Genomic DNA, 26,777 nt, shown 5'->3' with positions numbered 1-26,777 from the left:
CTTCTTCCCCAGTCTGCCTACTACTATTTTACTTTTCATATACTCAAATAGTGGTTCCAAAGCATTCTGTCTAGGTTTTAAAGGCAGTACAGGATGTACTTACTCTATCTTATCTAGAATTGAAACCTCCAGACTGTTTTTAAAACGTGAATTTTAGCTTTGTAAATTTTAATTTTTTTAATCAAACACACAGCATAGTTTAAAAGTCAATTAGTATTATAATAGTTTAAATAAAAAACAGAATTCTCTTTTACCTAGCCATCTACACATCTCCAGTTCCCAATCCTCAGGAACAATTACTTTAAAATATCTTAGATAGTTTTGATGGTCATTTACCTCCATATTTCTAAATAACATCTGTACTACTACTACTTTTTGATTTTTAAGCATTAGCAATTATGTATCGACTCTTCTTATAAAAGATGTTCATCTCATATCACTGATAACTTCACTACCTCTCCATTTTCTTTGTCGAGTTATATCACAATTTTTATGTAAGTCAATATGCACTGGATTACCATTTACAGATGAATCACACGGTGTACTATGATTACATTTCCTTTCTTGTACAAGATGTTTTTGTCTGCCCTGGAGTTAATAACGGTCTCCTTTTTTGCTTATTTTTCTATGTTTTCTATCATTAGTTAATTCATAAATTTTGTCACAGCTGTTAAAAATTTTTCTCAGTATAGGCAAACCTTCCATCCTTGGAAACCAATCTAGACTAACTACTATGGGGCTGCTGTTCAGATGTCATCCCAGAGCTTGCTTTCCTGATTCTTCTGGGAATTCTCTTTTGCATTGTTCTGAATTGGAACTTCAGTTTCCTGCATCCTCGGTATTCCTCTTTCTGAATGTTCTCTTCATTGATGGAGAATTTCTTCCAATAGAATTCTGAGAAAGTGTGTATTTGAAGCAAATGTTTTAAGGCCTTTAGTACTGAATTGGGTCCCTTCATAATGAAGGCTTTATTCTGTCTTATTTATTGATCATTTGGGCTGCTTAGAACTTAGATTGCAAGTCAAAAATTTTCCTCAAAAATCTGAAGATAATTTTCATCTGTCTTCTAGCTTCCAGTGCTGCTTTTAAGAAGTCTGTTTCAATGCTGATTTCACATCTCTGTATGAGACTTGTCTTTTTCCCTCTGGAAGGGTTCAGGACCTTTTCTTATCTCAGGTACTTTGAAACTGCACAGTGAGATGCTTTGTAGCTTTCTGCCCTTTACTGGTGCTTGCGTGGGCCCTTTCAATCAGGAAATTATATCCTTTAATTCTGAGCATTTTTCTTGAATTATTTCTTTGATATGTTCTTTTCTTCTACTTCTCTCATCTCTTCATATGAGTCTCCATTATCTTCTGATGAATCTCCTATTTATCAGAAGTTGGTTCCTGCATACAGACTCTCTCATTTTCTGGTTCTCCTTTCCCATTTTCTCTCTCTTTGACTTTTGGATGTGAGAAATTTCAATTTTATCTTCTAAGCCCAATTCTGCATTTAAATTTGTTGCTACCGTGTTAATGTTTAGGAGTTTTTTCTTATCTTCTGTTCCAGTTTTATGGAGGTAATATCTTACTTCCCTATGGATATTACCAATATAATTTTTTTTTAATTTCTTCTATCCAAGGGTTGGCAAACTAGAACCCACAGGGAAAACCTGGTCCATATCATGTTTTTGTGCAGCCTACAATCTAGGAATGGTATTTACATTTTAAAGGTTAAAGAAAAAGAAAAAAGAATATGGATCATGTGGCCTAAAAGCATAAAATACATACTGTGCAGACCATTACAGAAAAAGTTTGCCAACCCCTGTTTCTGTTTTCTGCAAGTTTCTCCACCCTATTTTTGTTCTCTAGGGCTTTTATTTGCTATTATTTTGGGTTCTCTTTTTCATGTCACAGACTTTCTCTGAATATCCGGTGAAGACCCTGCATTTATTTAAGAGTAAGGCACTAAAACGCTGATTGGCATCTCTGCATACACTGGTGGGGCTTATGGGCTGGAAGGCTTTGCAGTAAGGTAATCTGGTAGGAACAGGACCACTATGTTACTATCTGTAGCCCCTTATTCATGGGGTGGTCAGTTTTCTTAAAGAGGAACACTGCACTTTCCTGCCTTGAAGATAAAAGATTGATTGTCTGCCTACTCAGAGCTGAGAAGAAAAAGAGGATGGAGTTCTTACATCTAGTAGGAAGACTTTTCTTACCGCTATCTTTACTAATACATCCTTAGCTGTACCTGTAGTTAAAGAATAGATAGGCTCTATAGTTCTTTCTATACAGAGTACACCTAGGTGGGGGAGGGGGCTGTCTCGTCACTTCTTACACTAACTTGCAACCAATCTTCTTCAGTTTAACTCTACTTTAATTGACACTTGAGAGTGCCCCTAAGCCCTAAGCTTTTCCATGCTTGAATCTGGAGGACCATGCTAGCTTTCACGACTACAGATTTAAATTTCAGCTTTCTCTTGCCTGCTAAGTCATTCAATCATTCATCTCTTTTCCAGTGTTCAAAATTTATTGACAACTCATCTGTCATTGTCTCCTCTTTTTTAACTTTGTAGGTTTGACATTTTTATTCCTTTACTCTCATGGGATTTTGAGAGGGGGTGAAAATTAGCATAAATGTTTGATTTCTCCACAGACTTTAAAAATCTAAATTTTATATGACATACTTTTTTGATATTTTAAAGTAATCCACAGGTTCTGAGACATCAGACCATAAAATTAGGCAGGATAGGAAGATGGATATTGCCAATAGTATAGAGCAGTGTTGAAAATCAATGCAAAGTCAGGGTGCTACTCTATTTTGGTCCCACTTTGGTTTATGTTTAAAATATCCTTTGGCAGAGAGGCATTTAAGTTAACAAAACAGTTCATAGAAAAAGGTTTCACCTTTTCTTTTTTCCATTGTTTTCATACTGCCTTGCTCAAATGAATTATGCCCACTTGAGACAAAGATTATACTTTAGTAAGGCAGACCCGTTTGGAAACTTATAGTGCAGTTGTAACCTGGTCACAAAACCATCTGGTACATTCCTGAAGGCTGTTATTACATTTCATAGACTTATATTACTTCAAATACTCTAACAGTCCCATGTGGGCTTAAAAAAAAAGATAACATTTTTTTAAACTCAATTTGTTTCCGCTGACTTTAGACCTTCCAGACATATCCCTTATAAGAAGAGTGCCTCAGTATAATGAGCACCTTCTATGTCGATCAATACACATTATGAGCTTTATCAAATGATGTAAAACATTCGTTTGATTTTTAAGTGGCTGTTTCTTGGTAATGAGTTGCTACTTGTTGATACTGCTTCCCTGAAAATCAGTATGACAGCTGGGCTATCCATTTCTAAACTAACAAAATATTGAAACTATACTATTATATATCAATATTATAAATATAGGCTTTTTCTGAAATCCTAGAAAAGTATGTTTTGAAGCTTTAGAAGCTCTCTGGCCAATACGGTATAATTGGAAAAAGCACTGAACCTGGCAATGTTCACTAATTCAATAAGAATTTATTGTGCAACTATGCCCCCAGATGAGACACATCAAAAATGTGTAACTCATGTTTAGGGAAGGAGACAGACATATAAACAGGCTATTCCAATACAGTAAGATATATACTATAATAGAGATAGGTATAAAATGCCATGGGTTCCCTAAGGAGTAAATAACTCTAGTTGGAGAAATGAAGTCTTCATAAAGGACATGACCTCTTCAACTAGGTTTTGACTGGTAAACTTGCCAGATGAATTGCATGGTAACTTGTATGCCAAGGCAGAGAGTAATGAAAGGATATGGTATATTTAATGGTCAACAGTGAGATGTTTATATTTAATAGTGAGAACTTCAGTGGATAGAAGGAGGGCATAAGGATGAAAAAGCAGGCCTCAAGATTTTAAATGTAGGTGAAGTCAAGGTGTGAAGGCCCATTTAGTAGCTATGTGACGTCAGACAAGCAATTTTATCGCTCACAACCTGTTTTGTATATGTAGAAAATGCTTATAAATGACAAAGTAGGATACAAATGTACTTCTGCTTCAAATAGTTTCTTGAAATTCAAGGCAATGCTTATATTAAGAGGAAAAATAATCAACTGAGGTAAAAACATCTGTTTTCCTTAAATTAAGAGTGACTAAAAGTCAAGAATTTTAAATAAATATTCAGGCTCCCCTACAAACTATTTGCTGGATATTAAAATTCAAATAAAACAAAACAAAATAGGTCAATCCACAGGGAGAGAAAGAGTAAGTAGATGAAACGTCTCAAGAACAATTTCCAGTGCAATTTGATGCCAGGTACCAGTGGGGTTTCTAAGCAGAGAAGGGCAGCAGCTTAACTATATCAATTTCAACACAGAACTGAATCATTCAGTTTGAAGAGAAACAACTGTAGGATACCACTCTGAAATAAGGCGGAGGAGAGTAAGTGATGTGTTCTGGGATTTAAATCCAGCTGTTGAAGCCTATGTCATCAGCACATGTAACTCTGAACTGAAATGCAACCTGGTCTGCCTATGTGTAAATGAGTTAATGTAAGTAAACAAGAAACTTGAGAAAAATCTAAATTCTGGATTGGTTAGGGCAGACAACGAGGAGCTGTGTGCCTTCTGGCTGAACTAAAAATGTATCAAATGGCTGGGTTTTCATGATGTTACTTTAACTCATGTTTTTCTATTTGAACTTTCTGATTTTTATTTGAACAGCTTCACGGGAAAAAAATTATTACATGGTTAAACTAATTATATTTCATAAAAAGAGAACATGAAATGTTAAATTAGGTTATTAAAAATCCAATAATTATAGTGTTTATAAATTTAAAGTGTTTATGTCCTACAATATGAAATTATGGTCTAAAATGGTGATTTAAAAACTAGTTCCACAAAGCACAAAACTTAATGGACCAGAATCTTTAGAAAAAGGAATATTATAATGAAATTTTATTGTTAGTTGGTGTTAATTCTTTGGTGCCATGAACACTTTGTTGACTGTTTCTTAAATGGTTTGCTTTTTACCCATAAAATCATCATCTAGGTTATTATGTTCAGAAGATAAAACTGTTATTGTTTGGTGGTGAGTTTCTACAAATATTTACTGAGCACTTTTGCTGTACATTCATTGACCAATCATAAATCTTTAAACTTTAGCAAATATTGAGTCTTATTTTTTACTTCATTTATTCCACTCTTTTCAACTTTCATTTCTGACATCATTGAAAATATACCAGGTTCCTAGGGTTCTAATGAAATAAAATTTATAAAATTTATTACAAGGAATAAAGTAGCAAGACTAGCTCTCCATATAGCCTGGGTCAGAGATAATATTACAGTAATGTTACCTTAAATTTCATTCCACTCACCTACCTAGGGCCTGGTTTAAGGCCCTATATGCTTGAATTTCATACCATTGACGACCTGGTAAAAGACCTCTTAATTTTGAATGCTGGTCATTATACTGTCGCTTTAGTTCAACCTAATAATTTAAAAATACATAAAAAATACAGTAGATAATTAAAGCTCATTTAAAAAAATCATATTAACTTCTAACATTTTCAATATCACTTAATTGGGGTAGAAAGATTTTGTTTTACAGTACTAAACATTATTCAGTTCATTTAAAACATTCCTACTCATCTTCATATTACCTAAATTCCTATATGCATAATTAGTTATGTGATGATATCAGTTTTATTGAGAAATAATTTATATATGATAAAATTCACAAACTTCCAATGTACGTGTAAATAAGTTTTTAAAAACATAGTCATGTAATCACCACCACAGTCATAATTCAGAATATTTTCAGTACCCAAAAACTCCCTCCTATCCCTCTATATGCAATTCCCTTCATTGCTGATCGTGTCAACCAATGATCTGCTTTCTGTTTTACCTTTTTGAGAATTCTATGTAAATGTTATTATATAGTATGTGATCTGTGTCTGTCTTTTTTCATTTAGCGTAATGATTTTGAAATCATTCATTTTGAAACATACATCAATAGTTCATTCTTTTTATGTTATTCCAGCCTGATAATCCCTGTTTTTTAATTGGGATGTTTAGGCCATTTACATTTAATGGAATTATTGTTATGATTTGGTTTAAATAAACAGCATAGAACACACATTCTTCTCAAGTGCACATGGAACATTCTTCAAGATTGATTATATGCTGGGCTGCAAAATAAGTCTTAAGAAATTTAAGATTGAAATCACATCATGTGTCTTTTCCAACCACAATTGCATGAAATTAGAAATTAACATGAGAAAACTGAAATATGCACAAGTATGTATAAATTAAAGAACACACACCTGAACATCAATGGGTCAAAGAAGAACTCAAAAGCAAAGTCAAAAAGTAACTTGATACAAATGAAAATGGAAACACAACAAGCCAAAACAATGGGATGTAGCAAAAGCAGTTCAAAGAGAGAAATTTATAGCAAAAACTGCCTACATTAAGAAAAAACAAAGATTTCAAATTAACGACATAACTTTATGTCTTCAGAAACTAGAAGAAAAAAGAACAAGCTAATGTCAAAGTTAGGAGAAGGAAGGGAACAACTAAGATGAGGGGAAAAATTAAATGAAACAGACTAGAAAAAAACAATGGAAAAGATCAATGAAACTAACAGTTGCTTTTTTAAAGAAAAATAAAACATAAATTTTTGCTAGTTAACCTAAGCAAAAAAAAAAAAAAAAAGAACTTAAAATTATAAATGAAAGCACAGATTACAACTGAACTACAGAAATACAAAGAATCCTAAGAGACTACTAGGAATAATTAATTATATACCAAAAAATTGGATTACTTAAAAGAAATGGATAAATTTCTAGAAACAATCAACCTACCGAACTAAATCATAAAGATATAGAAAATCTGAACAGGCCTATAACAAGAAAGGACATTAAACCACTAATCAAAAACCTCCCAAACGAAGAAAGCTCAGGACTAGATGACTTCATTGATGAATTCTACCAACATTCAAGGAAGAATTAATACCAGTTCTTTTCAAATGCTTCTGAAATACTGAAGAGGAGGAAATACTTCCAAACTCAGTTTAAGAGGCCAGCATTACTCTCATACCAAAACCAGGTAGGGACACTATTGTTTATAAAACAGAAACAGACTCACAGATACAGAAAACAAACTCATGGTTACCAGGGGGAAAGAGGGTGGGAAGGGATAAATTGGGAGTTTGAGATTTGCAGAAACTGACTGGTATATATAAAAGAAATAAACAAGTTTATACTGTATAGCACAGGGAACTGTATTTGATATCTTGTAGTAGCTTACAGTGAAAAAGAATATAAAAATGAATATTGGTATACACTCAAGGATGACTGAAGCATTGTGCTGTACACCAGAAATTGACACAACATTGTAAACTGACTATACTTCAATTTAAAAAAAAGTTAAAAAAAAGAAAGAAAATTACACTACAGTATCCTGATAAACATAGTTGTAAAAATCCTCAACAAAGTACTAGCAAACTGAATTCAACAGTACATCACACACCACAATCAAGTGGGATTTATCCTGAAATAAATTGGTTCAACATACATTAATCAATAAATGTGATATACCACTCTAACACAATAAAGGATAAAAGTCATATTATTATCTCAATAGATGCAGAAAAAGCATTTGAGAAAATACAACCCCCTTTTGTCATAAAAATCCTCAACAAATTAGGTATAGAAGGAATGAGGCATAGATTTCAACATAATAAAGACCACATAGATAAGACCACAGATAACATCATACTTAATAGTGAAGGGCTGAAAGTTTTTCCTCTAAGATCAGGAACAAGACAAAGGTGCTCACTCTTAGCACTTCTATTCAACAAAGTACTAAAAGTCTTAGCCAGAGTAGTAATGAAAGGCATCCAAATCAGAAAGGAAGGAATAAAACAGTCTCTATTTGCAGACGGCATGATCTTATGTGTGAAAAACCCTAAAGACTCTACCAAAAAACTCTTAGAACTAATAAATGAATTCAGTAAGTTTGCAGGATACAAAATTAGTTGTGTTTCTATACACTAACAACAAACTATCCAAAGAAAGAAAGAAAGAAAGAAAGAAAGAAAGAAAGAAAGAAAGAAAGAAAGAAAGAAAGAAAGGAAGAAAGAAATTAATTACGAAAACAATCCCATTTATAACAGCATCATAAAGAATAAAATACTCTGTAATAAATTGCAAGGAGGTGAAAAATCTTTGCACTAAAAACTGTAAGACATTGGTTAAAATCGGAAAAACACAAATACATAGAGAGATCTTGTGTTTATGGATTGGAATAATTAGTATTGTTTGAATATCCTTATTACCCAAAGTAATCTACAGATTCAATAAAATCTTTATCAAAATTCAAATGACATTTTTTACAGAAATGTAAAAAACAATTCTAAAATTTGTATGTAACTGCAAAAGACCCCAAATAGCAAGAGCAATGTTAAGAAGGACAAAGCTGGAGACAACACACTTCCTGATTTGAAACTATATTACAAAACTTCAGTAATCAAAACAGTACTGTACTGGGATAAAATCAGATACACAGGTCAATGGAACAGACTAGACAGTTCAGAAATAAACTTATGCCTATATTGTTAACTAACCTTTAACAAGGGCACCAAGAAAACACAAAGGGGAAAGGATAGTCTCTTTAGGAATGATGGTGGGAAAACTGGATATTCACATGCCAAAGAATGAAACTGGATCCTTACATTACACCATATATATAAAAATCAACTCAAAATGAATTAAAGATTTAAATGTATGATCTGAGATCATAAAACTTCTAGAAGAAAATATCAAAAGCACAAGCAATAAAAGCAAAAATAAACAAGTAGGGCTACATCAAGCTAAAACGCTTCTGCACAGAAAAAGAAACAATCGACAAAATGAAAAGACAGCCTACGGAACAGAGAAAATATTTGCAATCTATACATCTGATAAGAGGTTTATAGCCAGAATATATAAGGAATTCATGTAACCAACAACTAAAAAAAAAAAAAAAAGCAGAAACAAAAGCAAAAGAAATTCTGATTAAAAACTTAAGCAGAAGGCCTGAATAAACAGACACTATTCCAAAGAAGACATACAAATGGCCACTGGGTATATGAAAAGTGTTTAACCTCACTATTCATCAGGAAAATGCAAATTAAAACCACAATAATATATCACCTAACACCTGTTAAGATGGCTTTTAGAAAAAAGACAAGAGATAAGTGCTGGCAAGGGTATGGAGTAAAGAGAACCATTATACACTGCTGGTGGTAATGTAAATTGGTACAGCCATTAATGGAAAACAGTATGGAGGTTCCCCAAAGAATTAAAAATAGAACTACCATATAATCCAGCAATACCACTGCTCGGTATATAGCTAAAAGAAATAAAATTACTGTCTTAAAGAGATGTGTACACTCCCATATTCACTGCAACGTTCTTCACATAGGCAAGATATGGAAACAATCTAACTGTCCACTGATAAATGAATGGATAAAGAAAATGTAAATATGTATGTGTGTGTATCTGTATACAGTGGAGTATTATTCGGCCATAAAAGAGGAAATTCTGCCATTTGCAACAACATAGATGAACCTGGAGGATGTTATACTAAGTGAAATAAGCCAGACACAAATACAGCTATGACCGCACTTATTCATGGCATCCAAAAACATTGAACACATTGAATCCCAGAGTAGCACGGTGATTGGCAGTGGGGGGTGGGGTGGAGGAAATGGCAAAATATTGGTTAAAGAGTATAAACTATCAGTTATTTTCAGTTATAATACGATTAAGTTCTAGGATTTGAATATATAGCATGGTGACTATATTCAATAGTAATATATTATATACTTGAAATTTGCTAAGAGTTTAAGTGTTCTCACCACACACTGAAGAAATGGTAAGTATGTGAGGTGATGGTTGTGTTAATTAACCTAATAGTAACTTTACAATATATAAGCATATTAAGTCACCACATTTTACACCTTAAGTATATGCAACTTTTATTTGTCAATTATACCGTAAAAAAACTGAGGGGGAAAAAAAGGTCCATACAGTGCTGGGGTAAACTTTCTGCTGGCCTTGATCCTGGTTTTGGAAGGATGGGACCTCTTAACTCCCAATTAAAGAAGTCTTTCACAGCCTCAGAACACCATAAATAGCATTCAAAGGCAAGTGAAAAACTGGAGAAAAAGTTCTGTTATCTAATACACATGAGCTCATACACAATAACAAAATCTGACTACTAAAAATAAACAATCTGTGAGAAAGCAAGAGCATCAAAGATAGATGATAAGTGGCTGGTAACCCACATGAAAAGATGCTCAATTTTACCAGTAAACCAAGAAATGTAAATTTAACATTTCCATTGTTTGCATTGATAGAATACTGACACATATTTATCAAATGTGTTTATATTTCCCCCAAGTACAAGGATATTCACTGCATCTTTGTTTGTATTGAGGAAAAATAAGAAACAACTTAAACGTACCTCAAGTGGATCAACTAAATATATTACATTTATCCTGAGAGAAAAATTGTTATTATATAAGAAGAAATAGATTTATATGTTTTGATGTGGAAATTTAGCCAAGGGATATATTTTAAATAAAAAACCAAGTCTTTTATTTAAATACACATATACACACTTACAATGGCCAGGTGTCATGTTAGGAATAAGGACCACCATTTAGAGCAATGCCAATTTTAAAGTAGCCCCCCCACCAAAACTTAAACAAAACCCTGACAAGAACCACAGGGGAGACAGTTTAAAGATCACATACTTTGAGCTCTTCCCAGATCTCCCCTATAAAATTGTCAAATTGTGCCCACTCAAGGTCAAGATCATCAGCTACTACTTGAACAAAAATCAGTATTCTTCACAGTATGATAAAAGAATCCAGAATCTCTATTATGTACCATTCACAATGTTCACCATACAATAGAAACTACTAGAAAAATGATCCATAATCAAGGAAAAACCAGGCCGTCAACAGAAACCAATCTAGAAAGGGCTCAGCTGCTGGAAGCAGCAAAGACTTTAAAGTAGCTGATATAAACATATTTAAATAACTTTAAAACATATGGCTTAATGAATGAACTTTAAAGAATCTCAGCAGAGAAGTGGGAATACAAAAAAGACCCAAATGGAATTTTTGCACTTGAAAGATACAGTAACTAAAAAAATAAAAAATAAAAATAAAAATAAATTCATTGGATGGGTTTAACAGCATATTGAAAAAGGCAGGAGAATTAGTAAACCTTAAGGCAGATCAACAGAAATAATGAAACACATCAATAACAGCAAAATAACTTCATACATACCAAAGATATTGGTGTAAAAGAATCAAAGTATATGAAAGTAGCCAGTGATGATCTAAACAAATTTACAATTCAGAGTTGAAACAGTACTAATACCCTTGATACAGTATTTAGTGCCTCAAAGGTTCCACTATTAAAGGATGTCAAGAATTTCTCACTTTTCCAAATGATTGAATCTACATTTATTTTCTATCTAGGCAATAACACACAGAGACTATGTTAAATTAAACTTCTGCTTCTTTGCTGGAAAAGAAATCATAATAAATTCTGCTATCTAGCCGTTGAATTTGATATTATTCTCCTTTTCAAAGAGACTCATAATTAATTAAGGGCATAAGATTACATTCCTATTAAAAGAAATGTCACACCAAAGGGAACCACATACCTAGCCTTCATGTGGTTGTCATAAAAATCTTAAAAATAAAAATTACATCATCCCCAAAGTGAACTACTTTTATACAAGGTCAAAACGTATGGTATACACAAATCAGATTGACCTATTCAAATATATAAGTTAATGAGCTTTTTCCTGTAAAAAGTTCTCCTGTAAAGAGTAAAATGCAAGTTCTGAGTGAAAGGAAATTATATATTATTTTATATTTTTCATACACTAATTGAATGAAAAAAAGGAGTTATGTTTTAAGCTGCTCTCAGGAATGCTACAGAGTCAATTATGCCTCAATAAGGCTCAAAAAAAGAGAACTTAAGTAGAAGTAATGTTGTAGAAACATTTAAAATATAGCATTAAAAGTAGAAAAATTGATATAATGGGAAGAAGAAATTTTGGGTAACTTAAAAAAACCCCACTGAATTCCAGTCAATATTCATTATTTTGGCTGTGTGCAAGGCAGCTGTGAGAGGCACTAGGAACATAAAGAGCTAAAAATTATTTTTCTGCCTTGCAAGAGCTTACAAAGAACAGAAAAGAATATGAGTACCAGAGGCCATCAAGTAAACACAAGTGTTAAAATATTAACTTTGATGACAGTGTACAGAAGTAAGAGGAGGTGAGGAATGGAGACATGACATGCTATGAATTTGGTGCAAGAATAATGAGGGCCTTACCTGGACAGGCAAAGGGAATGGAAAAGAGGCCTAGTTCGTTAACACACTGTGAAGTTATAGAACTTAAGTGACAAAGTAGATGTGGGCTTACTAAAGAGGAAAAGTCAAAAAATGACTGCAAAGTTTCCAGATACTGAGAGAAGAAATACAGTAATCCAGAAGGTAAAAAGAGAAGTATGTTTAAGGAAGATGATAAACTTGGCTTAATCCACATTAAAGAAATAATTTCTAAACCAAGAACAGAAATTGATAATGAGTTAGCTAATGAGAAAGTCAAAACTGGAAAAGTGGGGAACCAAAGATCTTATTAATAATAAATGATAACAACATCTATCGAGCTGCTATAATGTTCCATGCACAGTGCAGTACTTAATAGGTATTATCACCTCATCTAGCCCTCACGTCAATCTTAAGAGGTAGATATTGTTACCCCATTTTACAGATTAGAAAAATAAGGTTTAAAAAATTAAGTAACATGTGGAAGGTGACCCAGTCTGTAAGCAGCAAAGCTGAGATTTGAACCTAGTCTATCTCCAAAGCTTCTTCTCTTAAGAGTGAAAACTCCAGAGTCAGGACAGTGTACAGCTTCTCTGAGTGATCACAGGTAAGTCAATTCTGTTACGGCTGACTTTTCGTATTTAAAAATGGAATGTGTAATAAAATTTACTTAAAATAAAAAAATGGTTCTCAAATTTAATGACAACAATTTATTCATCTATATCAAACTGCTAGTATTGGAAGTTCACAAGTGGACTATAATTCCTAGCAACTAGTTAATCCAATGTGAAACAGTAGGAATTTCTTCCTTCAGTTAGGCAGTTTTTAAGGACCCCATGTGGTATTCCTGGACAAGTATTTATCAAATAGTATATTTTTGTAGTACAAGCCTGATGAAACATATGAAAGTTATTATTTTCTTGAAAAAAATTTGGACATTCAAGACAAATGAACAATTTATAGTTTTAAGAAGTTGTAGAACTACTCAAGAGAAAGCAGTCTCTTTAAGACAGTCTATAATACTATTAACCTTCTGACGTATATATAAGTACACTTCTGACAAGTAGCTTTCCAACTGGTAGGTAAGACATTTTATTTTATATTCCCTCAAAAGAACCTGTAAAATGTCTAAATTAAAGCTTTATAACTAGAAGATAAAGGAGGTAAACTTTCCTCTAAGTGCCATAGACTATGCTTTTTAAAGTAATATAAATAGTAAATAATATGGCACCATAGGAAATATTAGATATTTTTTAAAAAATCTGACAACTCAGCAATGAAGTATGTTATAATATTTAGAGATTATGAGACTACTTTTAAAAGTCTATCCAACTGGGAAAAATACACAGTTCTTACCGATCTCTCAAAATGTAACTAAGCATTTCTCTATATTAACAGTATTCCACTCCCCTAAATTTGCATTTATCCCTTGTCAGACATAATAGCTTAAGGATTTTCCAAATTTCCTGTACTATATTGAGACAAATACTTTATAATGATGACTCTGCCTATGAAAACAGTTGCTTTAGCAATATTAATTATAAATGAAACATTTAGAGGTAATGTAGCAAACATTAGATTAAATGAAATTCTCTCTCTTTGGTCTTTTATTTTTCATTAAAATGAATTAACTTTTATGTATGACTACATTATTTCAACTTCTTGCAAATTTTCAAATACTTTTTACAATCCAAATAGCCTTTAAAATACTACTGCTGATATTTTACTTAGGGAAATTATTTTAGGTAAAAAGTAAAGAAAAAGCAAAAATACTTTCAGAAGTAAAATATATAGAAATATTTGAGATACTTATTATATAAAGAAGAAGATTTTTAAAAATTTAATTCCAAAATTGTCTTTGGAGGAACGCATTTAATTAGGGAAAGTGAAACTAAGGGTTTGGAAAAGGTAGAAAGCCAGTACACCTCATTTTAATGACATCAGAATCTATTTCATTGTACACTTAGGAATTACCAGGCACGAAAATCAATGCGCAATTTGAAATGACATAAAGCATATGTGAAAAAGCCAGCTTCTCCTGCCAGCAAATAGCCTAAATGTTAAGTAAACCAAAGGCTGGAAGGGATTAGTTGAAATGTCAAAAGACAACCTTTTACTTTTACCTGCTCATCCTTATAAACACATTCTCATCCCTCAGGCATGCTTTCCAAACAAATAGTTTCAATGTGCAGCAGGAAAAGGCCCATGGCAAGCTCTGCCATCTTGTAACTGTCAAAGAGATTAGTCTTTGATCTATTTGGGAGGTCATGTCCACATTCACATTAGCTATACAGTCCAACAGCATTATACCTGTTGACCAGTGCTTCTTTAATGCCTAATGAGACAGACATTTTATATTATGGAAGTTAACTGTGAATGTTTTTTCTAAGTTTTGACAGAAAGTAAACCCCATAAAGTGAGCTCAAGTGTGGTTTGGAAAGATGATCTTTTAGACCAGTTAACATTATTTTTCGAATACATTTTACAAGGCTTTCCCAAAATAGAAAGCTATATTTAATTGTACACTCTGGAAGGAGTTTAAACCACTTGCACCCCATCCCCAATAAATTAGTGTATGTGTAATTTTGGAGGGGTGTGTGAACAGCAGAGAGAAGGCAAATTATTTTATCAGAGCTTGCAAACTGAAGGCCCAAAGTTGTTTTTGTGTGGCCTTTACTGTAGTTTAAAATAATCTGAAATATTTGCCAACCCTCAACCACCTCACTCATTTAAATAAATCGGTTAACTCCTGTAACAGCTTGTGTTTGCAACCCATTGGTTCAGATGTTGCACTGATTCACAAAGTACTTTTTTTCATAACTGGAGTTCAATGTTCACACAAAATGAAAAACACCCTTAATATGGTAGTTCCTAGACAACTGAAAATATCTCTGCATCAAAGGCTAACCTGATATAAGTAGAGATGGCATCCTGAATAGCAAAGATAGACAATCAAGACTGAAACAGTACCTAGGGAATTACGCAAAAATACCCATATAGCATTCAAGCAGAAGTTATATGGCTATGGCTTCCGATTTTACCACTACAATATACTTGAGATGAAACACTAAGTTCCTTAAGTCCTCCAATGACTCAGTTTTACTGGAAACAGTATAACAGGTATATTACTCATAGCAGTAACACATATAAAATAACCAAAAGGATTATATTGTATATGTCAACAAGAAATTTAAGTCACAGTTTTGAACATTAGATTATTTTTTTGACTTAGTCAAATCCAATAGTGCTGGCCTTAAATAGTTCTGTACAAGAGTAGCCTTTCATAAGTTTTATAAGTAGCTTCTGAAGAAATAAATGGTGTGATAAATATGAGCTGGAACTATAAATCCATCTCTTCACTTTACTTCTGCCTCATATGAAAGACTGTGGAATTTATTCCAATTTGTATAAATATATATTATGATTTCAGTAATAAACACCTTCCTAAAAACAATCAATATAGGCAAAATATACTTTTTTTCTTTTATGTAAGCTTTATGACAAAAGTTCAGGCCTTGAAATAAGACTAAGAACAAATAATCAGCTAAACTTACTAATTAAAAATATTAAGAAAACTTAGCCTCGGAAAAATAAACACATTTGTCTAGCAAACACTCAAGAATAGTTTTATCTGTAGCCAAGGTACAGGACTTAAAACGTAAACATTTATAGCAAACCAAATCTGGTAGACAGAGACTGTGCATTAGATACATTTATTGCTCCATATCATCACAGTGTAAACACTTTTATCAGAGTATCACAATATAAATTCCAATGGTTAGAGTTCTAAACTCAGTGTAAGATCTTGTATGTGAAATAATTTAGCTGTATAAAAGGAATATAGCTGGCTTTATTTCATCTGGCGTGTTTTCAAGATTTCTGAAACATCAAGTTAACCAAAATATAGTGTGTGTGTGTGTGTGTGTGTGTGTGTGTGTATGTATTTTTTTTAATGGGGAAAAACGGGTTTCTGCCAAGAGTTAAGAAGCCAGGCTTCCTTTTAGACTTAAAACACACATACATACACACACACACAAACACACACACACACACACAGACATGTACAAGAAATGGTTTTCAATTATTACTTTCCTTGTTATACTACACTAGGAACTGACCAGAATAATCTACCAAGAAATAAGAATCAAGACATAGTAACAGACATAGTAATAGTAATATAATTTATCTCATATATGCTTTAAGACTGCTTTGGGTAAGATACTCTTTGCAGAGAAATCTACATTAAACTTTGTGTCATAAATTGTCAGTATTGAAATAAATAGCCTAAAAATTTCAAATAAAAGAAAAAGAACAAAATATATTCACCCTAAATCATGCACCTCTCGCTCTCAACATATAACATATAACCTCAACTGATTATAACAATTTAGCTACTACACTATAATAGTTTATTGGTAACTCAGTAACATTAAACAATCCTGAATATATGCTTTAGATAATAATAATGCAAAAATATTGCTCTCTGTCAGTATGCAGTAGTAGATCTTGATTTTTTTTAAAGGCAGGCAGTTTTTTTTAATAGCTTTATGCTTCATTTATTATTATATTATTTAATTATTTTGGTGGGGGGAGGTAACTAGGTTTATTTATTTTTAGACGAGGTAGTGGAGATCTTGATTTTTTTAAATTAGGAAAACAATTTGTTAAGATAAGAGCCTAGGAAAAAAGCAGAAATTAATATTTTTCTATTAAAAGAAAAAAAAAACATTTACTACTTTAAGACATCCAAGAAACAACCTAATATATGCTTATTCTGTAAAGGGCTAAGTTAAAGAAGAATTAAGAGTAATAGGCTTTGTGGCAATTTAATTAGGCTATTCATACTAAAATATTGCCCAGGTAAACCTGAAAATGCTAAAATTATCATTTCTAGAAAATGCTACATATACATGTATATATTCATGCTATACTCTATTTTGAGAGATATAATGGAAAAAGCGTATCGCCTGGACTCAAAGCTTCAACACTCAGTTGTCTGACCTTGAGCAAGTCACAGTACCCCATTTAGCTTTCTTTCTCAGTTTCCTCCTCTGCCCACCTTACCTCACAGAGCTGGTTCAAGAAATAAATGACAATGGACACAGAAGCATCATATATTAGAGGTAAGTGAGCTAGAGTCATTACTTGGCCCTTATTTCTAAAAATCGGTATAGGTTTGGGTGGGCTCTACATGCTGTTGTAATACACAGCTGCATGTAAATGAAAGAAGCCGTAATGACATGACAGAGACAACGGCTGTTCATATCAGATCAGAGTTTCAACACTTGGGTCAACTCTCTTTGAAGGTGGTTAACCTACACTACTCAATACATGGACACATTATTTTAGGAGACTTACAAGTTTCTTCAGCTCATGGCATGGCTACTTTTTCATCAAATATCAATGAAAATATGTACATTGGCAGGACACACAGAGAACAGCGTTCAGTTTGGAAACAACCTTTTTCTAAATGACTTCTGCAAATTGATCTCAAATTTTCTGAGAAATTATAACATTAGCACTCTTTAATATTCTTCAAAATATTTTTTGATCACTTTGCAACCTATGAGCCATATTTGAAGGGAACTATGTAAAATGTTAGAGGTGTAATCTGCAGAATGAGTGCATGACTGGCCCTCTATGAGTCCAAATATTATTTCTTACATATATCTTAAAATCTAGAGCTTCCCTTGTTAAAGTCACATATGAGAGCCAAATACCATGAATAAACCCTTCTAGCAATAACAACTAACAAAATGAAATACCGTCTTATATAAGAAAGCAACGTGAGGCTGTAAATGAAACCCAAGGCTCTTAAAGGAATGCGCCAATATTTAAAGGTTTTGTTAAGGGGAATGAGTAGTGCTGCATTCAGCAAGTGACTGAGACTTGTACCTACTCAAATACAACCTGCAAGATAGCAAGATCTCTCATGGAGGAGGCTTGTGGACGCAGAAGACGCAGTCCTAAGCACTGAGGCCCTGGGAAAGTTGTACAGAATTTTTGTGGCAATGGCAGGCACAGAAAGTAGGAGCTAATCCCAGTGAGAGGAGGTTCAGACTCAGATTTCACATGATTAAACACCATGACACGTAAAAACGAACATAAGCAAGAAAAAGTGTGCACGTGAGAAAAAAAAGATTACATGAGTATAGGAAAATACCGAAAACATGCTTAAAACCTTAAAACTCTATTGCCTCCACAGCCCAACAAATGAAGTATGATACTTTTGCCATCTAGATTTTTATTATTACATCCAAACTTATCTTTCAAACATGTTTGTTTTTTAAAAACCATTTATTATGTCCTGCCTTTGCAATATTATTGTTAGGAACGTTTGATTCAGAGCTCAAGTGTGAATGTGTGAGTGTGGGAATAACGCACATGCAATCACTGTACTTTAAAATCTCACACTTTACCTTAGAAAGTAATGAAGACTTCTGGTTTCGGGGAGGCAAAAACATTTTTTTTGCTTCTTTCTTTGCCTCTTAAAAAAACAACCCCAAATTAGAAATCAAATAAGAAAGAGAAATAGACTCCATCTTCAATTGAATTAAGACATCTGTAACCTTAAACCCAAATATATGAACATGAAAAGCAGAAAAGGACAAATGGTAAATGATGAAGTAGAGGTGAAAGTTCAAAATGAAGAGTCCAGATAGGCTGAGGAAATGGATGCATAGGGAGCCTGTTGGAGGATGTGTACCACAAAGATGAAACAAGAAACAAGACATGGGAGGAAGATCTAAGACCCAGGAAAATTGGGACCCAACACAGAAGACAAGCAAATAAAATTCCTAGTATGACAGCAAAGGGAAATCTCATGATACTGGCAATTAAGCAAACTTAAAGAGCAACTTAGTCTTGACTGCGGAAGGAGTTCAGAAGACTCCAGAAGGGATGTCTTTAAGAGGAGAAAAGAACTGACCTATTATTTGACAGGTCTCATAGGAAAACAGTATTGAGAGGTGTTAGACATATTTATTGAAGATTTCTTTAAAGATCTTTTTAAAAGAAAAAATTAAAAAGTTAAAGAAAGGAAGGAAATCATTTGACCTCAGTGAACAATATTTTTTCATAGTCATAATAATGTGACTATTGATTGTGGATTAAACTTTAAAAGTTGTTGCAAAACTATACTGGGAGGATATAAGAAATGAAAGGTGGCATAAGTGAGCTAAAATCCTATCTCGTATGGGAAGTACATAGTTAATGTCTAAAACTGATTAAATAGAGACAAAATACGGAGGTAAATACCAGATGAAATGGATAAAAGAAGAGAAAGTCATTGCTTCTCAGAAGCAGGGGCTAGGAGAGGGGCAGAAGCTCAGAGACTGTTAATATAAGAAATCATCTACTGTATTTAGTATAAACAAGGCTCTTAGTAAAAGCTGTATCAGATTTTTTTTCAACTTGATAAAAAATAATTTAAAAATAAATGCAGATTGTTCATTTTAATTCATGACATACACTTGTATGATTTCACTATATAAAGCAAGGGTGTTCAAAGGAGAGTGATTTGGCCTACCAGAAGATATTGGCACTATCTGAAGACATTTTTGGTTGTTACAACTGGTGGAGGGGAGAAGGGGTTGCTACTGGCATCTACAGGTAAGTCCAGAGACGCAGCTAAACATCTTACCATGCACAGCCCATCGCTCACAACAAAGAATTATCCTGCCCAAAATGTCATTAGTGCCAAGCTTGAGAAACCCTACTATTAAGCACTTTTAAAGAATAAATCTGATCATTTTGATGCAATAGGAAATGACACTATGACTTATTATGTAGCTTATTATTCTCCCTGGTACATTGGGACTATGTGTCCCACAGTTAGAAAGCATAAACTGAACTCATTCCCAAAGTATCAAACTTTAACCTCACTGAAAAATAGGAAGACTGATGCTGAAGACACTGAACAGTGATGTCTACTACATCTTATGTTATCTGCGACCTTAAGGCTTTCTAGGTGGAAAAACTCCAAGTGATACACTCACCTGAAGACCATCTACGTATCTGTACCCCGTAGGCTTTAAGGGAATCTGAATAAATTGATTAAAATCCACTAAAACCAAAATTCTACTCAGAAGGAAAAAAACTATTTTCAGAGAAGTGAAAAAACAGTTCCGCCGCTTCCCTTAAGTAGTGCCACTGATTATGCTCTGTGCCAACAGAACTGTCAACCAACCCTCCAAGTCCCCAGGGTGATAAATGCACTTTTAAGCCTTCACTCTACCATGAGAGCAAAAGTAAAATATAAAGGTTAACAAAGCTCTTGTCCTCGCCAAAAACCAAGATAAACACAGGAAAATAACTTCAAAATTTAAAAAAAAATTTATTATTAATTATCCAAAAGTTTAACTTGTAGCTATATTCAGGCATGGCTTTTTTCCCAAGGACATACAGTGATATGAATATTAGAAGAAAAAGGCTGTCAATCAGACTTGCTTAAAATTTTGTGATTTTAAATGTTTCCTCCCCTAATAACCAAATACTCCTTTAATAAGTATGGGGATTTTTTTCTAATTAAAGATATCTCAGCAATTCATCCATTTATTTTGTGTTTTTATGTTTGTTTTTCAGGAGGGATGGGAAGAAAGGATTTGGTTATCTCATTTTTCATAGTCCAAGGCAAACTGAGTTGTTGGTTTAGGTGGCATACTTAGATTTAAACTAGATTTTAATTTTTGAAATTCAAGATATACTTAGAACTGACTATAACTCATTAAAAAAAATTCATGATAAGTGTAAGTCAAATCACTATGCTGTTACACCTTAAATTTACCCAGTGCTGTATGTCAATTATATCTCAATAAAACTGGAAGAAAAAATGAATTAAAATAAGATAGTAACACTAAAAACAAAACAAGATATACTTAGAACCTGCGTTAATAATACTTTTGGCCAAACCACCTTAAAAAAAAAAAGCTGAAAACAAAGTTTTCTGAGGAAGAAACAAAGGTTTAAATAACAAGGATAAATTTATTCTAGACATTCAGAGGTGACGAGGTTTTTCTCCCATACCTGTGATTTGGCCTAAATGTTTCCAACAATTCCAACAGCAAGTTGCTGGACGCCTACATGGCAGAGTTTAGTATTACAGCCCTTTAAGTTTATATACACAGCCTTTCCCCCTGGGTAGCCGCGTATTATCATCAGGGCGAGATCCAGGTGGGTTTCTGTATCAGATGCTACACTATAACCAGAAGTCCACTACACTCTGACCCCAGGCGCTATTCCTGGATCCGGTTTCCCATAGCTTAGAATAAAGTATCAAACCCTTAAAATGGCACACAGGGCCCTAAATGATTTGGCTCCTTAATTCGTCTCCCAGCCTCTGTCCACATGCCATTCTCCCCAGTTCACTTTCTACCTTAGCTTCTTTCAATTCCTGGGAATAACTCTCTTCTTTCACACCTTAGGGCCTTAGCATATGCTGTTCTATCTGCTGAGAATACTCTTATCCATTCTGCTCACCTACAGAACTCCTAGCCTTCTTTCCTGTGTCAGGTTAAATATCACTTCCTCAGGAAGTGTGTCTTTACCCCCAAAGACTAGGTCAGGATCCTGTATATATTCTCATAGTTCCTGTGATTTTTTTTTTTACACCCTTCATCACAAGTGTAATTAATTGTTTCTTTATTACTTTAATTTCAACATTCCTCACTAGACTGTAAGCTCTATGAGACAGGGGGCTACAAATCTATGCAGCGCATCACTATGTCACCAGTCTATAAAGTACTTGGTACTCCAGCCAGATATTCAAAAAATGGTTGTTTCATTATTCTAAATAGTCTTAACAATCTGAATAGTTTTGATGAGGCCATTCCAGTTTATCAAGTGTTTGTAAGTTTGAATCTCAACGTAGGCAAGACTCAAATCTCATTTCTCTAGCTCCTCCATTTATTTTAGGCAAATCAGTCAAGGTAAATGGATATCTGGATGGGAAGTGAAAGGTGTTGCTCAATTTCACTTTCCCTAAGCACTGGAACATCCAGATTCTACCTCACCAAAACATCCTGTTCCACGTTCAAATCCTTTAGTAACTTATAAACAGCATTAGAGATAGCATCTTGTTCATTTTCACACTTACTATATTTATATTTAGTACAAAGTAGGCTCTTATTCAAAATTATTAGGAAAAGTTTTCATTTCTGAAATTGAATTTGTCTTGATACACTATAATCCTTTGCATTCCTGCCTTCATTCATCTACTCATGAATATTCACACTGCTGTCAATGCAATAAGACTAATGAAGGAACAACATCAATCTACTTAAAAAGAAATGTCAGATTAAGAATTCTAATGCTGCCATCATCTAATAATATTTTGACACTTGAAAACTTGGTTTAATGTGCACTCAACTTTATTAATGCTGTTATCCTTTGGGGCAAGCAATGGGTAACAGCCCTTTTCTAAGGTTTACAAAATGCCAAGAACACATGGGAGCCTATAAATTTATGTGTGTTTGTTTTAAAGTCAATAACTAATTTAACAAAATTAAAATAGATGCCTGTATTTTTTAACTATTCATGTAATTTCTCAAAATTGACTTAAAATAATATACTTAAATGGTTCAGAGCTAAAAGAAGTTTCCTAAATGAAAAAAGGAATTCATAATGCTTATTATATGCCACTACTAAATTAACTAATCACATCACTATCAGAATTTTAGTTTTCAAATGTAATCTATTTTCATAACTCAACTTACTATATTACTAAAGAAAAATAATACAGAAACATAAAATGTATTATCTTAATGTATCAGAAGAGCTCTTATAATAATTAATACACCAACTAAACCAATTACAGAAATCTAAGATACCAACTTGACCATTTTTAATGTGTAAAAATTTTTAGGCACATGCCATGGTTTTACGAATTTTCCCTCAGAGGAAAAGGCATAATACTCATGAAGGGAAAATATTTTTATATACTACTAAACTATATTAAGAAATGCAAATAAAATGAAATTTTAAAAACTAAATACTGTACCTTATAATGTCTCACAAATTATGACCATGCCACCAATTTTAGATGTGGATGCCTGAATTATAAAGTTGAAGGCTGTTTAAGTCTTTAGATCATACTAATTGGCCAAAGGATTTGCTTTAGATATCCACTAAAAGGGCAGTGTTGTTACACTGTGATTTAATTGCATTAAAATAAAACAACTTTTCTTTTAGTGATATTTTTCCACCAACATCTAATCATATAAAGGCCTTGGTTCACTCTGTTGCCCCTCAAATACTTTGCGTTAGTGCACAGAAAGTTTTCTTTTTAGCTATTACACGATTAAGTATGTCCTTATAAAATGATCAGAAGCATCTGGGAAAGGTGGAAGTGAAAAAAATCCTCACTGGGAAAGTTAGCTTAATGCCTGCCCTTCAGAGTGGCCCATTATCAACCTTTCATAGTGGGTTTCTTTATTTTCAGGTCCCTGAGGTATGTGCCATAAATTATGACTTGAACTAAACAAGTCACACTTGGCTCCAAAATGAAATTTTCCTACCTCTATTTTCTAGTCCCCAAGGTGGGAAGAGGAAATCCTGGTCACAGCCAAAGAAGTCATATTTTTGGCTCCAACATACATTTTCCTGCTTCTCTAAAAGCCAAACTCTGCAGTTGAGACTACAAGAGTCTTAAGTTAGTATTTTAAACTGCATTTTAATTTTTACTTCCATAATCTGTCTCAAATTTAAGAAAAAAATTTAGTATCGTAAAATTGTCACTGCCCTCTTCCCCCCACTCAAATCACTTTTCTAACTCAGACACTGACCTTGACTCTTTAAAATATGAATTCAAATGAAAGTATAGAGAAAATGATACAGAAATAGTTTCATTTCCATAAGGTAGCATATTTAAGGTTTTCATTTATAAATAACTTCTACTTATTTTGCACAATAGACTGAATATTAATGTAAAAGAAAACTATAAAGTCTTAATTTATGGCCCAGCAATTTGAAGTATCATTTTAGGTTTGGAAGAGCCATTAACAGAAATCATTTAGTTCACCATTTCGTTTTATAGAAAACAAGAATATGGCAAGCACACCCTAAGGTAACTCCCAGAGAGTCATGTCTTATATAATCCTCTCACCCTGAATGTGAGCAGAACCTGTGACTTGCTTCTAGCCAACAGAACATGGCAAGGGTGATGGGGCAGTCACTCTGTTGATCAGGTTATATTTTATAAGGCAAAGGTATGAGGAGGTTACTCCTGTGATTATGTTGTTACATGACTCCATCTGAGGAGATCAGAGCTAGATAGTATCCTGAATTCTGCCAACATCCAGAATGAGCTTGGAAGAAGACCCCAAGATCCAGATGAGAATGCAGCCCAGCCAACACACTGACTGCAGCCTTGTGGAACCCTGAGCAGCGGATCCAGCTAAGCCAAGTCCAGAATCCTAACTCATAGAAACTGTGAAATAAGAAATGTGTGCTGTTTTAAGCCACTGTGTTTGTGATCATTTATAACACAGCAATAGAATACTAATATAGAGTGACAGCCAATATAATAAAAATAAGATACCCTCTCGATTTATTATGTTCTACTATGTATTAGAGTGTAAAATGATACTGGAATTGAGCATTCCCTTCTGTAACTCCGTTAATGATTTATGATTGTAACATACTGTACTGCCTTATTATAAGTCATATTAATGTTTACTACTGTCCTATTCATTATCATCTAATAATGCTTACTATCATTATCATGCCTTAATTAAAGTATCTATGAAAGGAGGGTTGTTATTTTTCCTAATAACAACGTCAAGTAAAACAAACAACAAAACCAAATAGTATGATAACATATTAAATATACTTAACTTTTAGTTTTATTTTAATTTTACATTAAGTAATACTTTATATTCAATACTTAATTATAATAAATATATTTAACTATATAAGTATACATATTTAAGAATTAAACTATGTATAAATATTTAAATAGCAGCCTATAAATATCAGTCTTTTGAATGAACGATTTATAAATATCCTTTAAAAAATCCTTTAGTTAAGGAAAAAAAGGCAGGACTAAAGGAGTCCTTATTCTAAGCCCTGTGCCATCTGTGGTGGAAAATACCCACCACCCCCCTCCCACCACTGCTGATTTGGGGCTTGGGCATGTGACATGCTTTGGGCGATATGTGAGTAGATGCGACATAAGCAGGTATGTGAAAAGACTTGCGCAGTCAAGCCTGCTCCCTTGTCCTTCTGTCATTACAATGATAACATGTTTTGGCTGGCCTGTGGGTCCAAGAAGCATAAGATACATGAAGAGCAGGGCTGATCAAGTTGAGCGCAACCTAGGTTGGTCAGACCACAGCAGGGCGACTGAGCCCAGCCGAAATCACCCATCGCCCACCCGAACCTCACAGATGCGTGACCCATAATAAATGATTGTTCTTTTAAGTCACTGGGTTTTAGAATTGTTCGTTAGGCAGGAAAAACTGATCCAGACATATGGCAAAAGAAATACACTTCCCTTACAGATGGTGTTTCCTGTACAGATTTTTCCTCTTTATCTGTCCCTTGATCCTGAAGCTTGGATTACTCTAGGGTCTACCCTACTTGCCCTTCTAGGAACCACTAGGGAAACTCCTTTAGAGTCAGCCTCCTCCTCCCTATGCAGACTTCATTGAAGCTTCTGTTATTTTGCTGTTTCATACAATAGAGCTACTGCAATTCAGACAAGCAGAACCATGAAAAGCAGGACCATTGCTGAGGAAAGTCACAGCAAGTCACTGGTATCTTTTTTCTTTTTTTGGTATGACAGACTGAGACGTTGTTGCCTGGAAAGAACTTATCCTAAGGAAAGAAAGCATTAAGAAACCCAAGATTGGTGCGATAATACCCAGAATTACAGTTGTTGGGAGAGAGAGCAGAGAAAATAGAAGGTCAGTGTAATCTTTTTTTCTTCTCAAGTAACACTTTATTTAATTTTAAGGATTTTTCAAAAAATAAAATAATAAACATCTGTCTTTTTATCATATTTTTTGAAGCTTTTAAAAAAATAAAACGAACATTATAGAAAAAGCTAAAGCCCCTTTTGGTAACTACCCTCTATGTGATTCCTTTCTCTTCTCAGATGTAATCACTATTATGAGTGTGAATCGTTTTAGGCCTTGTTACTTCGTAAGCGTAATATTTAGAACAGCTGAGACACTAGCCATACAGTTATCTCCTTTTCCAGCTCTCAATGACTCATATTTACGTCCAGGAAAGAAAGAAGATACAAACAAAAGTTGAAAGAGCTAGTTTTAGGGGAAAAAAAATTATATTTAAGACACAGGAAGAGCATGTGGTAGAAAGTGTGGGAAAGAAATTCTCTCTACTTGAACAGAGCAGCATTAGTGCAATACTATAGGGCCAAGGTGAAATGAT

The 26,777-nt window shown here is 33.6% G+C and overlaps 1 protein-coding gene across 1 annotated transcript in view; it reads right to left on the bottom strand.

The window, feature by feature from the left end:
• The window catches only part of BRIP1 (BRCA1 interacting DNA helicase 1), a 214,309-nt gene that overhangs the window by 87,106 nt on the left and 100,426 nt on the right, over positions 1 to 26,777 (bottom strand). Inside the window, 1 exon segment of the mRNA XM_072940258.1 lies at positions 5,364 to 5,476. Coding sequence (XP_072796359.1) covers positions 5,364 to 5,476 — 113 coding nt within the window.

This window comes from Vicugna pacos, chromosome 16 (assembly GCF_048564905.1).
Source record: "Vicugna pacos chromosome 16, VicPac4, whole genome shotgun sequence".
NCBI lineage: Eukaryota > Metazoa > Chordata > Mammalia > Artiodactyla > Camelidae > Vicugna > Vicugna pacos.
Note: the sequence above shows the minus strand (reverse complement) of the source record. Positions and strands in the feature narration are given on the sequence as shown.